Raw genomic sequence first — 17,117 nt, forward strand, 5'->3', positions numbered from 1 at the left:
GAGAAACAGAACCTATAGGAGATCTCTGTAAATATTATGGGATCTTAAAAGATTGCCTCACGCTACGGTGGGGATGCACATGTCCAAATTCCTTAGGGCAGGCTGCAAACCAGGAATTCAGATGGAAATTTCTAATGAATTCTCCAAGAGAAGCTGGCTGGTTGAAGTAGAGTTGGAAATTCTCTCTTCTGACTCCTGAAATCACCACTTGTCCTGTTAAAGCCTCCAGTGGATTAGATGTGACATCTCTCATTGCTGAAGGCAATCTCCTCAGTTGATTGTAGATGTCATCAGCCATAGGTGCAATCAACTGACTGATGATTTAAGTCCACAAAATGTTGCACAGTAACTATCAGGCCAGTGCTTATTTAACCACTCAACTGGGCAGCATTACCTGGCCAAGTTGACACATGAGCCTAACCATTACACTTGTTGTTTACCCATGTATCAGTTTATGGACATTTGAGTTGTTTCCTTTTTTTTTTTTAAATTACTTTGAATAATGCTGCTATGAACATTCATGTACAAGTTTTTGCATGGACATGTTTTCATTTCTGCTTATTTCATTTCTTCTCTAGGAGAAGAATTGCTGGGTCTTATCTCTCTCCTTACCCTATTAAAAATATCTTTATTTTGAGGTAATTCATAATAAATTATATATATTAGGATGTCCCATGAACACTTCACCCACTTTTCACCAATGCTAGCATCTTGCCTAACCATGTTACAAAGTCAAAACCAGGAAAGTGGTCTAATCTCCATTGCTTATTCAGATTTTACCAGTATTGTAGGCTGTCATCAGTGTGTGTGCATATGTATAGTCATGTGCTATTTGGACACATGTATAGATTTGTTTAACTACCACTATAGTCAAGATGCAAAAGTGTTTCAGCAGAACCGTTCCTAAATGTTATCACTCTCTAGTCTTATCTAACCCTTCATCCCCCATTCCTAACTCCTGGCAACTACTATTCTGTTCTCCATCTCTACTAACCATTTTTTAAGTGATGAAAATACAGAAGCTATGTCTATTTTCAGCCTGTACCAGCTACATGCACACTGGGACATCAAAAGCTCTATTTTCTAGTTTAATCCCCTGGCACATTTTTTTAACTAATTTCAGCAAATCCACATCTTTAACATTCTTTTTTTTCTTTTCTTCTCTGCAAGAAGGGCAAAGACAACATTCTACACATCTACTGTGTAAGGGGTTTGGATAAACTTAATTACATAAATGTCTGTTAATTGCAAAATTCTTTACATGCATTTAATTAATTACTAGAATTAATTTGTTCTTATTTATGTCTGTAGGCTGTATTCATAATTCTCTAAGTAAAAATGCAATCATGTGGTAAGTCTTGGATTGCTGGGGACGTAAGGAGCAAGGAAAGAAAGAGGACTGAAACATTTTTAAGGCCTTAAAATATGTACCAAGAAAGTTTCTTATCTATTTCTATAGTTTTACAATAGCACTATAATGGCAAGGCCAAAAAACTACAGCTCTGACCTTGGTACTTGAAAGGGTGAGACCTAAATAAAATTATTTTGCTGTCTGAATACTATCATTATCTTTAATGGGAGTGGACATCACAAGGACATTTCAAATTGTACCTTAGGCAATAAATTAGCTGCCAGAACTAGATTCAGACTATTTTCCTCAAATATGAAAACACTGATCCATCTGCTCTGTCCAGCTACATCATACATCTGTTAACATTAATACAGAAATCTATTCTAAAGGGTCTTAATATGTCCATTATTGTAATTTTCATGGAAGAGCGTACGTGTTTTTGTGTATCCATGACATTAGATCTTTAAACGTAACACTAGCCTTTACTAATTGGTGTTTTTTAATGGAGACAATATATCCCTGATAAACTTGCTTTTGTTTTTTCTTCATGCACCCATCTTCCTCCCACCAGAAAATGTGATGGTTTTCCCATAGACACTTTCCAGAGGTAACTTAGAACTAATGCGAAGCACAAGTTATTTCTTATGCAGTTGATGACAATCTCTTTGACTTGAGCTCTACTAGGTATGACAGAGAACATAAAGAGTACCAGAGAACCTTTCATTTAGCTCAAGTCAACTTTACCAACAATGGGAACAGCCAACCAATGTTCATTAAGCATTTACCTGTTCGATATAGAAACAAATCCCTGGACTCCAGGAATGTATGGTTTAACATAGGAGACCAAAAGGTGATTCCAAGGATTACCATTCAGAGTGAAAAGTAGAATAGAGATGAAGTGGGTGGGTGCTGGCGTTTCCATGGGGAAAGAGCAGAAGACACCCAACTCAGGCTAAGGATACAGACCTCCAAGAAGGAGGGATCCTAGAATTTAATCTTTTTTTTTTTAAAGATTTATTTATTTATTTATCTCCCCTTGCCCCCCACCCTCCCCAGCTGTCTGTTCTCTGTGTCCATTTGCTGTGTGCTCTTCCCTGTCCACTTCTGTCATTGTCAGTGGCATGGGAACCTGTGTTTCTTTTTGTTGCGTCACCTTGTGTCAGTTCTCCGTGTGTGCGGCGCCATTCCTGGGCAGGCTGCAATTTTCTTTTGTGCTGGGCAACTCTCCTTACGGGGCGCACTCCTTGCGCATGGGGCTCCCCTACGCAGGGGACACCCCTGTGTGGCAGGGCACTCCTTGCACGCATCAGCACTGCGTGTGGGCCAGCTCCACATGGGTCAAGGAGGCCCGGGGTTTGAACTGCGGACCTCCCATGTCCAATTTAATCTTAAGGTGCATGCGCAGAACACACATATTACCATCCACTGCCTTTATTTGCATTCCTGCTGCTCTTTGTCCATCTCATATCCATATGTGAATGCCTACTCTACTTTGAAAGCTTAGCTTAGACATGCTGACTTTCCATCTATCCCTACTCCTGGAGGCAAGAGGATGACCTTACAATTATGTAAAATAGCTACATAGTTCCTAAGCAAAACCAACAAAACCAGGTATTTTCAAAGAAACCTGGTTACCATCGTTGTCCTTCCTCCCTCTTCCCTTTCGTTCCCTAGAGGTCACGTTGCTCCATGTCAATGCTGTTATATATTTTTTGATAATATGTAAATCCACGTAAGTCCTTACCCCCTTTCTTGAGATAAAATTTAGCAGATCATACATAATTTTCTCCACTTTGTTTTCCTACAAAACCAAACATCCAGGGGATCATTGTGAAGTATTAGGTAGAGGCAAGTTCATCCTTTTTCACAGCTGACCTGTACCCCATTGTGTGAGATTAAAATAGAATGCCGTGATATTCCTAGATAAACATAGCCAAGTGTAGACTCTCTAAATCTGACAGTCCTGTAAGTTTAAGAGAAAAGACCTAAAAACACTAACATGGGAAATTCTCACCAAATGTCCCAACTAGATCATTCTACACTTAAGTCCTTGGAGGGCAAATAATAGACATCTCCTCAGAGATTTCAATCAGTAATTAGGGACTACTGTCAAATAGGAGTCATCTGAAAAAAGATTAACAGACATCCTAGAAAATGAGTCCAACATAACAGATAAGATGGAGACCAAAACAAAACACACACACATACACACACAGAAAAACAACTAACCAAACACATACACATTGGAAGAAACAGTTTATAGAGAGAGAAAATATGTCAGAGTCCATAATTAATATTTTCAAAGCTTTCACAGAAATATTGCATCAAAGAATCAAGAATTGCATGCTATTATAAAAAGCATGCTCTAAAAAATAGCATTAATTGAAAAATGCTACACCTGAAATAGGCAAAAACTGGAAATAACCCAAACGTCTTTCAGTGGGTGAATGAGTAAACAAACTGAAGTGTATCTATACCATATTCCTACCAGTAATAAAAAGGAAGAAACTACTGATTCCCTAAAGATCTTGAATTTATATCCAGGAATTATGCTGAGTTTTAGAAAAGCCAATCTCAAAATGGAATTCCCAGCATGATGGTGAGGTGGTGCTCAGGGAGACAGCTGTTTATGAGATGGGGACCAAAAACAGTCCATATGGCAGCACATCAGAAGCATCCAGAAAATACGCACTTTTTAAGAAATTGAAATCAATGGAATATCTGAAATGCCTACTTAAAAAGAAAAGTTTTTTGAGAGAAATGTTCAAATATACACAAAAATATAGAATAATTGCCCCCCATTTACCCTTCACCCAGGGTGTATCGATATTTTGCCTTTTTTGCTTTTACTTCATTTTTTATGGTACATTTAAAAAGCAAATTGTAATCTATTACAATTTATTGTAATAAATCTAATCTTTATTTCACTGGGGATTACAGAAGGATGCCTTTCGAATTCTACTATTACTTTTGCACTTCCTGGCTTTTGTTATTCTCTAAAGAAGATGTATTATGCATGGACTATTTCATTACCCTCAAATACAGTCCATTCAAGAAAGGCAGAATATGTTTTGTAATCTTTCCAATTTTCAGAAAATGACTTTACTCTCTAGAAACCTCTAGAGATGACCATTGAATTTAGATAGATAGATAAAAGATAGATAGATGATAGATAAATAGATAGGTAGAGAGATAGATGATAGGTAGATATGAGGGGTAAATAAATGATAGAGAGATATGATGGATAGATAGATAAACAGATGGATAGATAAATAGATAAATAGAACCAGATAGATAAACATAGATATGGTGAGTAGAAATATGTAGAGATGGTAGATATATATGATGGGTAGATAGATGATAGATGATAGATATACAGACAGATTAGACAGATGATAGATGTATATGATGGGTAGATAGATGATAGATGATAGACAGATAGACAGATATGATGGATAGATAGATATGGATAGATATGAATTAATGAATAGTATCTAGTTAATAATAACAGTGGTTATTCTTTTCCATGTCTAAATTATCCCATCAAATTGACTCAGATGTCATTTTGACATGATAATCTTTGATATCTTTCTTGCTTTCAGGCATATCAAATGTTTCAATCTCATCTTCTACTTTGCCTGCTCCAAACAGAAACTCAGCTAAACCCTTGTTCCATTTAGTGGAACATTGTATTTAGGGACCATAATCTGGGTGCCAGGGTTGCTTCTAGCCCTTTCAGTAGTCCAAACAGGAAATTTCATGTATTTTAAGATTTTTGTTATTTTTTTTTCCAGATAAGATAAATCCCCCCACACATCCCACTACTGTATTAACATCACATGTTTAAATCCATGGACTTCATAATAATAGTAAAAATATTTTCATTGGCCACTTTTGGAGGGTACTGGGGAACCTATTTCAGTATTTTGACACTTAGAATAAAGTAAAGGGAAAGCATCAAATCTTGCTTTTCCCATGCAATCTTGGGGCTTCAAGGAAACCAAGAATTTGATGAGGGATGTTTCATTTTATATCCTATTTCCACTAACACACCATGAAGGAATGATAGAATTATACTAACTCATTTCCAGTTGTCTTATTTTGGGCATAGCTCTTAAAATTTCAAAGGAGATGCTTATTGTCAGGCATTCAGAGATCTCCCAGGAATGGAGTACGATTTTAAGGAACAAGTGTATCCGAAATGGTAGGCTAACTGAGGATGTAAACCACCTCCAAATCTCTGTGGCTTAGCAAAATTTTTCTCAGACCACACTGCAGCATCGTCCTCCCTCTTGCAGCTCCATTTCCAGCGAGGTCCCGGCATCCGCTATTTGGGCTTGTTTTGGGGCATTAGCACACGTGGCTAAAATGCCTGACAAGCACTGCCCCTCTCTCTGCTTCATGGTTCCTGGAGATGAGGCATCTCTGAGCAGCTGAGCTGGGTGGTTCTGCTTCAGGGTCTTTCACGAGGCTGGGATGAAGGTGCTAGCTGGGGCTGCAGTTATTGGGGTGGGGGTGTCACGGAGAGGTCTGCCCTCACGCTCACCCACTTGGGTCCTTTCACAGAGCTACCTCATGCCAAGACAGCAGGCTTGGCCCAGAGTGAGTGACCCCAGGGGTCCCCGCGTTGGAAGACCCTGTCTTTTTATAATCCGCTCTTGGAACTGGCATCTATCACTCCTGCATATTCTGTTTGTTCAAAGCAAGTCCACCAGTCCAGCTTGCACTCCAGGGCAGGACAGTGCATGGGTTGAGAATACCTGGACATGTGGCTCGTGGCAGCCTGCCACAGGCAAGGTGGCAGCCTTCCAGAGCCTGTCCAAGCTCCCCTTCGTAGCAAAAGATAGCTCAGAGATTCACAATCCAGCGTGCTATACAACCACCTGCTAGCAGCCTGGGTAGTTTTTACATGGAGAGTGCTGCCTGGGAAAGTGCAAGGCTTTCCACGTGGTTGTCATCTTGGGAGGGTGGGAGAATTAGTTGCGAGGCACCCCCCCCCAAGTGTGTCATTGGTCTAGGAAGCATAAATAAGCTTCCTCGTGTGCTCTAACTGGGGTGCAAACTGTGACGACTCTCATTTACCTCCTGCTCCAGAAAGTACCAAGGGAGGCAGGAAAGCATTTCACTAGTACAAGGATAACCTTGAATTCCCTCTAATTTATAAAAAGCGGAACCATCTCTGGCTTTAGAACTTTATAGGCAATGAATCACGGGAGGCCCACCTTGCCGCTGATCATGACAAACTGCAGCTTCCCCTTCCCGGGATGGGGCATTCGTCACAGGGGGCATCTGGGTGAAGGTGAGGACCTTGTACTGTATCTGGAGAACTGCTGGGAGCCGCCGAAATGTTTAACGCAGGGGAGGGTGATGAGCGGGGACGTGGGCCCACGGTTCTGAACCTCAGCTTTAGTCGGCAGCGTCCGATGGCACACACTGTTTTCAGGCACGTTCACTTGCTGGAGACCGCAAGTGCCTCCTTTCCGCAACCCCCATAGAATTAGTTCACTTTGGGTTCTCGAGATTTGTATATTTCTCAAACCTGCAGGTTGGGTAAAGCATGCCCTCTGGGGGCATCTAGGTCAGTCTCCAGGTGAGCACGCACAGACGCCCGTGGTCCAGGCTCCCGGAGGCCGAGACCGGCTGCCTTGTCCACGGTTCTGGCCTCCGGTGGCAACCACATCCGTTGGCATGTACTAGGAACCCAGCAAACGCTTGTTAAATAAAGTGAGCTCAGACTTGTGCACCTCCTATATGTTAGTTCCAGGGCTGAGTGCTCGGGTATATGGAAATAAGACAGATGCCTCGTATTGTAGGACGTTTAAAAGATGTGAATGCATCTACTCATTCGTTCGCTTATCCATTCAATTATCAAACATTTGTTGATTCCCTGCTTTGAGTGCTCTGCTCGGCTGCATGCTGGGGATACAATGACAATTAATGCATTGCTGCCATTCTTAGAGATTTTCTAACCCGTGGATGAGGTTAGAATTGGGGACACATTGATCATCATAGCTCATAGAAGGAGAAGGTGTCAGGGGACAGAGATACGTCCCACCAAGAGTAATATCCAAGCTGAGTTTAGAAGAATGAATGAATTTGGATGAACGGACGATGTGACCCTTTTGAGTATTTGGGACACTGATTTGTTAAGGCATGGGGGAAAAGTCAAGATTATAGGAGAAGGGACAGAAACCACCATGGAAAGCACATATGAGTAGGAGCCACTGATTCCTCCCAGGGACTATGCAGAGTGAAGCAAGTTTCCCCTCTGTTGCCTTTGTGTCTTTCAGCCCTCTACGAGGAGTCTTGCGAGGCGTACAGACACCAAGGGAACTCAGCTGGTTTCTTCTACATCGATTCGGACGGCAGTGGGCCACTGGGACCCCTCCAAGTATACTGCAATATCACTGGTAAGTGCAAAGAATTTCCACCCATGCTTAACCTAGCCATTCCATGATGCACAGCGAAAGGAATTCATCTGGGAAGGGAATAACTGCATGAAAGAATAGTTTAAAGGATAAACTTCTGGGTAAAAAAAAAATTATGATTTTATTTTGGTAGATAAAACTAGCAGCTAGGTTATTCTCATGAGAGAAGAACATCTGTGAAGAGTCTTGCTAAAGTTTCATTGAACCAAAGAATAATGATCAAATGCCTCCTCTAGGTTTGCCAAAGAACCTTTTGTCTCTTAATGCACCAACACAGAAAGAAAAGGAAAAGCAAAACAATACCCCAAACCAGCATCACAACCAGGAAAAGCCCTTTCTCTGGAAATAGGGACACCTGCTTAATATCTGGTCTTAAAGACTCACTGAGCGAACCCCATTTTCTCTCTGAGCTTCAGTTGTTCATCAGGAAAATGGGAATAATAGTTTCTGCCTCCTAGAGTTGGTAAGAAGAAATGACGTAGTGTATATTAGAGCAGATGCCTACCAGACGTGAGCTGTTTCCATTTTCCTGACAATATCATGATATTGTGTAATTGCTTTGTAAAGTGCAGAAGGAGAAAATAAGAGTCAGTTATTACACGGGTTTAGAAACAGCATATGCTCACTGATTTACTCTCAAATATAATTGCACAAAGTCAAAGCCTGATGGTATAGTTTGGTACGAATGCTGCTCTGCAAATGTTCCTTCATCGTGAACATCAGTTGGTCCAGATAAATCCTTTAATTCTAAACGCTGATTTGCAGAGATGCCAGCAGCCCCAATGAAGCAGGAAAGGGGTCTGGAGTGGGTCACTGAGTCCTCCAGCCTTCTCTGCAACAAGGCAAAGGCAGTCATGGAGTTCGTTCTGTAGCCAGTCACTGTCCTGGTCACTGAGGAAATGCAGAGAAATAAGGACTGGGTCTTGTCTGTTGTGCATCAGTCAATCTGCAGGCAGAAACACAGGCAAACCATTGCCAGGAGTGCTGATTATGCAACATTAGCATCTTCCCCACCTGAATACAAAGGACCGCACTTTTTCTGCAGAAAAAGCTAGTTACCTCGAGTTAGATTCTATTGCCTACATTTCTGTACAACTACTTCTGTCCCAAATGGACAGATGGGAGTTGTTTCTATAGAAATGTAACCAGAAAGGATTTTATTATTTTCTTTTCATTCTTGTGGCAAATGCATAGTGTTCAAGAATCTTGTCAAGACCTTGGCTTCTCAGTTTGTCCTGATTGTTTTCAAAATGTAATTAACATTTGAATACCTGGGGTCCCCGTCAAAATGCAGAACTCCCAGAGCCTGCCCCAGCTCTGGAAAGAATAATTCAGCAACTACAACTTGGCAAGCTGCCCCCGTGATTTTGATGCAAGTTGATGCCCATCCACACTTCATCAAAATATAGAGGAAGTAATGTGGCTGCAGAAGAAAGCACAGGTGTTATGTTTCTGCTGATGGGTGATGAGGTGGGACTTCCAGTACCAGGAGTAGCTGTAATGGGATATCACTTACTGAGCTCCCTTGGGATCTATATTGGGTATTTACATGGATCATCTCTTTGAATCCTTCCAATAAAAAACTGAGGTAGATGTTCTCTGTCTAACATAGAAGGAAATGGAATGTGAGGCTGTATTAGGTGATACCTACTCTGACTTACTGACAAAATTCGAGAAGCGAGCAAAGCTTTGTGGTTCAGTAATAACCCATATCACTGAGACTTTACTTGGATACTTTATATTGCTTAGGTTTTGTTTTGAAGGGTGTTTTGAATTTGATGGTCAAAGTGTTCAATGCTAATGATAGAAAATTTGAGGAAAAAGAAAAAAGGATAAAGAAAAAATTAATGTCATCATAAACTGCAATTCAGAGATTGCTGCTTTCATTATATTACAGAATTTCCTTGGGACTTTTTTTAATGGATGTGTACATGTGTGTTTATGCATATACATATATACACATGTACATATATGTATATAAGTATGTATATATAAATAAAATCATGATTTGAAACTTTAGTGTCCAAGTATAGGCATTTCCTTATAAAATATATTATCAAATGAAATCAGTGTAGTTTATAAATTTCAAACTCCCCAAAATTATGTAAATACAATGAGATAGAGAGTGCTATTGACCCTTGGACACATTTACATGCACCCCCCTGCCTCTCTCTTAGGCAGACTTCTCTCAGGGTTCATTGGCTATTTTGTCCAAGAATGACTAAAGGTGAATATGTGTTTGCATTTCATGGTTGCTGTTTTGCTGATATGTTCCTGAAATTGTGTCCGAAAGTTAAGGGTTTGGTCATTCATAAGTGGGCATTTACGTTGGATATTATTTTCTCTGGACACAGCAGTGGCAAGATACATAGATTTTGTTTTGTTTTTTTGTTCTGGTTACCCTAAAATACTTACGGAACTCAAAGCAAACCTCTGCAGTCTGAATCACAAAATTCTCATCCTTAACTGGGCAAACATTTTTCTAATTCATAAAGATAATGATGATCAAATACTTTCTATTTGTAGTTTGAATGGTCAACTTCTTTTCAATATGTCTGACTGATGACACTCTTAGTGTGACAAAGTGGTGCAGGAAAGAAAGTGAGGTTGGGAGTGGGAAGAGGGGGAGGGAAGCAAGAGGCAAAGAATAAACTGGCTAGTAATGGAGACAGACATGGAGGCAATCAAAGTATAATGTGATTGTATGGACAGCATGCTTTGGAAGCCCCAGCAGGGGCACCTAACCCAGCCCAGCATGGTGTGGAGGGACCTGGGGCAGAAGGTCCTGCCACTGAGACTTGGATGGAGCTTTGCAGCTGGCCGGGAGGATTGATGAAAGAGGGACCTTCCAGCACAGTGAATAACAAGAACTAAGCTCCAGGATGAGACACAGTGCTGGCCCTTGAGCTCACAGATCTGTGGGGACCACCAAATTCTAGGAGGTCCCAGATGAGCTGAACCACCAGGATAGAACACCCAAAATCTCATGAACCTGTGATGGAATGGTAAAGAAATGGATTTGTTTAACTTGAAGGGGGCAAGCAAAAATTATCGAATATAGTTCCCCAGTGAGAAAATCTGCCATCTCAGTTCCAGAGCTAGGGAGGAATTGTCCTATTGTGAACTATTCTTGAGCATGTCCAAAAGATGGACCACTTTCTAAGCCCTAGCTGGTGAACATCAGCCTTCCATCAAACATGGTCATAGAGGACATTACCCCCATCTTCAGGACAATGGGTCTGTCAGGGTTTCAGAAAGATACCAGGAATGTGCCTCAGTTAGGGACTAATTACAAAGGTTTGGGCACATAAAAGAAAAGTAATGGGAGAAGGCAGTACTGCAGAGCTAGTGACAGAGGGACTGTTCCTGCCAACAGGCCTGAATCGGTGAGAGGAAGGCCAGTTACCAAAGCAAGAACGAGAATGGTAGGTGAAGGAGCTATGATCTCTCGTATGAGAAGCAGTCAGCTCAAGGGCAATCACAGGAAGGCATATGGGGCATGCAGTCAGAAGGCAGGAGCACCTGCTGAGGTAGAGCCTTCATCTAGCCTTCCTGGGCACAGAGAAGGTTGAAGACAGGTGGAATTTGGGTCTGGTGGGGCCAATGGAGGACACCCATTTTGCCAGCTTACAGGACTTTCTAAAGATGTCTAGGGAAATGTTGATTAGAATTAAGCAAGGATCAAGGAAGGGAGTAGGTATGAGGATGGGGAGGGTTGTACTGGGCTATGAATGAAATTCACAAACCACACAAATAAACAAAGAGACTTGTTTAATTGGTTTCAAAATTAAACCAGAAAGGGCTTCCTTTCACAGCTTAAATGGGAGTAAGTTTAGGATGAATGCATATAACACATGACAAATAAGAAACCTAGATGCTGACTGATGCCAAGATCTGACAAAGACATTCAATCTGGGCATAACTGAGGATCAAGTATGCAACATAATCTAATGGTGACTGGTCTTTGTCCCCAGTTCCTAGGGAAGCAAACTCTTACTATGTGGAATTTCCTGTGCTAGGACTGTTCATTGTTCTTCATGGGGACCCAGGACCACACCTGATAGTTACAGGAGGACCAGTCAAATCTGCAGTTGTAATGTGGGGACTGGCCCCCCAGTAAGACTAACCAGGTGATTAGGGGGTGGGGTTTTGAGCCAGGTCACATCAGCTCACCTCCCTGACTTCTGGGCACTGCTTCTATCAATCATGCCTACCTAATGAGGCCCCATATAAACTGGTGGCACTTGAAGCTAGGGGAAGGCGGGTGTGTTCTGACTCCACATAGAGAAGGCACAGAAGCTTGCATTTGATACCCTCCCAGACCTCACTGAATGATCGGTTCTTTTGGTTTCTTATTTGTAGCCTTCTCCTGTAATCAAATTATAATTGTAGCATCGTGCTTTCAGTGCAGTCTGGTGAGTCACTCTAGGGAATTATTTTATCCAAGGGTTGGAGGAAACCTCAGAATTTGTAGCCAGGTGGCTGTAAGTGTGGATGGCCTGGAGCCCTGAATTTGTGACTTATGCCTGGCGGACAGTCTTCTAGATGATCCCCCTTAACCTGTAGGGTCACAATTGAGCTGTTTGAGTTACAGCAGGATTTGTGGTTGGTGTCAGAAGCTGCGTTGGAAGTGATAGAAATTTATTGACACTTTTGCAAAGCAGGTAACTAAGAGAAACTGGGGTGTCAGTAGAATGTAATGGTTTGTTAAGAGGGACATCTGGGCCCCATGCCACCATCTCAGGGCCTATGTAAGTCAAAGTCTCCTGGCCTGGATTTGGATCTTTTTGGTCAACAGCATGGGAGTTCTGTGGTCATCCTTGGCTGAGTCGATCTAATTTGGAGAGGAAGGAGGGATGCATTTGAGAAGATGTGGAATCCAATGGGTCTCAGAATTGGGGAACTGGGTGAAAATGTTTTTGAGGTGAACTTGTAGGTGAGATGCCATCAGGAAATGAGTGAATTCTGGGTCCTGGGGATGATATAAAGGAAAGGACAGGTATACAAAAAGGGCAAACACCTGAGGTCCTGATAAAAGAAACTTGGGATGGTGAACCAGAGAACAAGGCTTCTCAGGTATAAGTCAAATACCTTGGATACCTCAGGCTGGGTTAGGTGACTCTACTGTGTGTTTCATTTCATCTTCTCTACATTTTCATCACGACAGTGACCACGCTGAATTATAACCATCAGTGTTGACTTGCATGTCCCACAGAGCTCTGAATTCCTTAATGGAAATAAGGACAGGTGTGACTAACCCCTGGGCCTAGTTTTACACACAACCAAATAAGTCCATGTAAACTGAACTCTAAGAAACCTCTGCTAAATTGAAGTATAATTTCTACCTTTCTCCTTCATTTTTTTCTTCCCATACCCCATAATTTATCTCAGATTCAGGCCCTTTTCCATTGAAACAATACTAGTTTGAAACTGCGGATACAGCCTCAATGTTTAACCTTAACTGGATTAAGGTTTCCTATTGTTTGCAAACTTTCTTTGAGCCCAAGAGTAGAATGTGTCCATGTGATCCTCATCACCTCGGTGACCCTTCACTGAAATTTCTGGCTTATCCAAATGCCATCTTTTCTGAAATGATGTTGGAGAAACACAAGTTTTGGAGCTGCACCAGAGTCCAGTTTCTAGTGCTGACACTTATAGCTGTGTGACATTGGGCAAGTCATTTAGTGGAAATGTTTTTTTAGCTTTTAAAAAAGGCCATCTTGCACCATTAATAGGAAAATTAGAATATATATGCAAAGTCCCTAGAACCCAAAAATAGATGGTCAAGAAATGAGGTAACCACGTGTCATGGTGCAATTATCAGTAGTGCCCTCATTTGCTTTCACAAGTGTCCTAGCATGGATGGCATCAGTCTCATCATTCCTAGCTGTAAAAGACAGCCATTTCCTCTTGCTTGCAATCATCTTGGCTTCCCCTGCACGCCCCGTGAGGTTTCAGAGGGTCACTAGGGAGACTATCTAAAGGGGAGCCTCCAGTATTGGTGAAGAAATAATAGAAGGGCCAGGTGCTCAATCAAGATTTTCCTTGGAACTTGACTTCTACTTCGTTTGCAATTTGCCCTTGATGTGAACAGGACACCTTGTCAACACGTGAAAAATCTTTCTCAACTATATACTGTTTTTCCTTTACATGGTACAATCACATATTAATATGCAAAAGTGTTTGTCTAGAACCACTAACAAAAACACATGTATTACCTGTGTTGAGATACACAATGCCTATTTCATGCATCTGGACCTCTATGGCAATCATCAGCCATGGGCAAGGAATGTTTAGTCAAAGCTCTAATGCAAAATTTGCTTTCCTTTCTCAAACAGCTCATAATCCATTTGTAAACCACCTTACAAGTCTCCATCTCTTATCACATCAGGATTATGATGCTTTGTTCCTCATTCTTTTGGCAGCAGACTCTGTTTTCATTAAAACTCATCAACACATGCATAATGGAACAAGTAGAGAAGCTGCAATTGAGGTCTCTCCAATATCCTTGCACATAATTGTGCTATGTGATTGCAGGTAATAGATAATCATCCAAGCTATTGACAGAAAGAAAGAAATGTGTCCACATGATTAGAGCTAACGGTTCTTGGCCTTGGTTCCCAAAGATAAACAAAAATAAATTAAAGCCCAAACAGAACAAAACAAAGGGAAGTCCTAGCTTCCGTTGCCTTACCAAAAGCCAGGCTCAAGTTTTTTAGCTTTTCTCTTTTCTTTTTTTTCTTTTTACATAATTTTTTTTTCAAGGGATTCATCAAAGATAGTGCTGAGAAATTTTTTTTTTGAATATTACATTCAAAAAGTATGAGGTCCCATTCAACCCCACCGCCCCCACCCCCCACTCCCCCCACAACAACACTCTCTCCCATCATCATGACACATCCATTGCACCTGGTAAGTACATCTCTGAGCATCACTGCACCCCATAGTCAATGGTCCACATCATAGCCCACACTCTCCCACGTTCCATCCAGTGGGCCCTGGGGGGATCTACAATGTCCCGTAATTGACCATGAAGCACCACCCAGGACAACTCCATGTCCCGAAAATGCCTCCCCATCTCATCTCTTCCTCCCATTCCTGCACCCAGCAGCCACCATGGCCACCCTTCCCACACCAATGCCACATTTCCTCTGTGGACATTGGATTGGTTGTGTCCATTGCACATCTATATCAAGTGGGGGCTTAGATTCCACATGGATACTGGATGCACTCCTCCTGCTTTCAGTTGTAGACAGTCTAGGTTCCATGGTGTGGTGGTTGACCTTCTTCAACTCCATGTTAGCTGAGTGGGGTAAGTCCAATAAATCAAAGTGTAGGAGCTGAAGTCTGTTGAGGCTCTGGGCCTGGGTATCATATTGTCAGTCCAGAGATTCAAATCTCCTAAATATATCTTAAACCCCAGCACCAACTACAATTCCAGGAAAGTAGCATGCAAGTCTTGTGAAAAGAGATCCCCTCTGAGTCCAGTTCCATCACGCAGAAACACTAGCTCCAAAGAAGGGCCATCTGCCATGGCAGTGAACCCCATCTGCCATGACCATAGAACCATTGGGTCTCTTTATCCCTCAAAAGAACCAATACCTGGGGTTGTATCTACTTTATCTGTCTCTTAGACCCTGCTCAGTTGTACATAAGGGCATTCCTTCTGACAACCTCCAGACTCTTTTTTAGAGACTCGTAGCCTTATAAACTCATTTCTCCTTTCCATTTCCCCCTTACATTAGGTCAAACAGCATTTTGAAGTCATGTTATTATATGTAGACAGGGATATTCTGCTGATCCGCATTGAACCTTTAATTCAAGGTCATTTTCTAGTTGCATCTTCAGCTGGTATGTGGTGGTGATCCCTTGGTGCCAGGGAGGCTCATCCCCGGGTGTCATGTCCCATGCTGGGGGGAATGCACTGCATCTACATGCTGAGTTTGGCTTTGAGAGTGGCCACATTTGAGTAACATGAAGGCTGTCAGGAGGAAACTCCCAGGCACAATGCTACTCTAGGCCTTGTTCTTATTGCAGGTGTATAGGCTCAAAAGCATAGCCATTAGTATCAGGAGACCACTGTTGGGCCCTCATTCCTTCCTAGTTCTTACCGTTGCACCTGGGGAACTGCCACTGCTCCCCCAGGGACCACGACAGAGACCCCCCGGCCAGGAACCCCGTACCCCCCCAGCTGTTGTTTTTAATTGTTTCCACTATGAGTATATCTAAACATTACCATGTACCCTGGACATATGCCCTGTATAACTCCCTGTCAACCATATATAGCCTGTCAATAACATCCCATATCAGTATTCCTCCGCCGCCATTGTTGAACCACTCTGTGATCCAAAACTTCCTGTAAAGTGAATCCCAACATAATGTCAGTTTCCCTTACTAGTAAAATGGAATAGAGCAATGAGTTTAAGGGTTAGATCTAGAGTACATGTTGATTTGGAAAAATTTCTAGTTCCTATCTTTTTACTTTTTTTTTCTAATTATTGAGCTTCTCTTCACAAGAGTCTTAGATCACAGTAATTCATATATACAATATACAGTACTCCCACAGATCCACCATAAAACCTTTTCCCTTCCACAGCAATAATCTTTTAACTTATTCATATCATATTTCCTGAAACTGATGTACAGATTCCGAAACAATAGCTTTCAAACAAGGTGACCTCTGTGCTTACAATGTGGTCCATACTTTAGGATGTACAGTTTTCTAAATTTTTTAGTTATCCTATGTTTTGCATTATGGTTTACATTATTAATCTGTCATCCCCTATATGTTTTTGGTGTAATTTTACATGTTTTATATTCATCCTCGTGTACTCTTGCGAAACTCCTCTCTTGCCCCCACATTTACCTTGGTTCCATCCATTCCACATCCATTTTCCCCTCCCCTTGGGGTCCACAGCGCCAGCCAATCTCCATTTCCCGAGAAGCCACGTCCAGAGATACTTGCAGCAGTGTTCAGGGCCTGACTTTCTCAACTGCCCTAATGCCCTGGGAGCCACCTTTTCTCACTAGAGATACAGTTCTCTCTATTTGATGGCATTAGTCCTCCCCAGGATGTGGGTCCACCCCAACTCTCACTTCTTGGGTCTCTACCCAATGGTACAACCCACCCTGGCAAAATGAGCATTCAGACATTCCCCAGGAGCCCGTCCCACATTAGACCATCCCCTCCGAGCATCCTAAACAGGTAACCCTCCTAATTATATTTTGATATGATTTTCTCAACATTTTACTCTCAATGAACACCTGACACTCTCCTATGTTCGTATGTTGCCCCCTCCCTCCCCCCAATTTTTGGGCAATATTACTCCTCCGCCCAT

The 17,117-nt window shown here is 41.9% G+C and overlaps 1 protein-coding gene across 1 annotated transcript in view; it reads left to right on the forward strand.

Annotated features, from left to right (window-relative positions):
- CNTNAP5 (contactin associated protein family member 5) overlaps nt 1–17,117 on the forward strand; it is an 810,000-nt gene that overhangs the window by 516,792 nt on the left and 276,091 nt on the right. The window contains exon 12 of the mRNA XM_058301170.2: nt 7,642–7,761. Coding sequence (XP_058157153.1) covers nt 7,642–7,761 — 120 coding nt within the window. The remainder of the gene's footprint in view (nt 1–7,641; nt 7,762–17,117) is intronic.

The sequence above is a fragment of the Dasypus novemcinctus genome, chromosome 7 (assembly GCF_030445035.2).
Source record: "Dasypus novemcinctus isolate mDasNov1 chromosome 7, mDasNov1.1.hap2, whole genome shotgun sequence".
Lineage (NCBI taxonomy): Eukaryota > Metazoa > Chordata > Mammalia > Cingulata > Dasypodidae > Dasypus > Dasypus novemcinctus.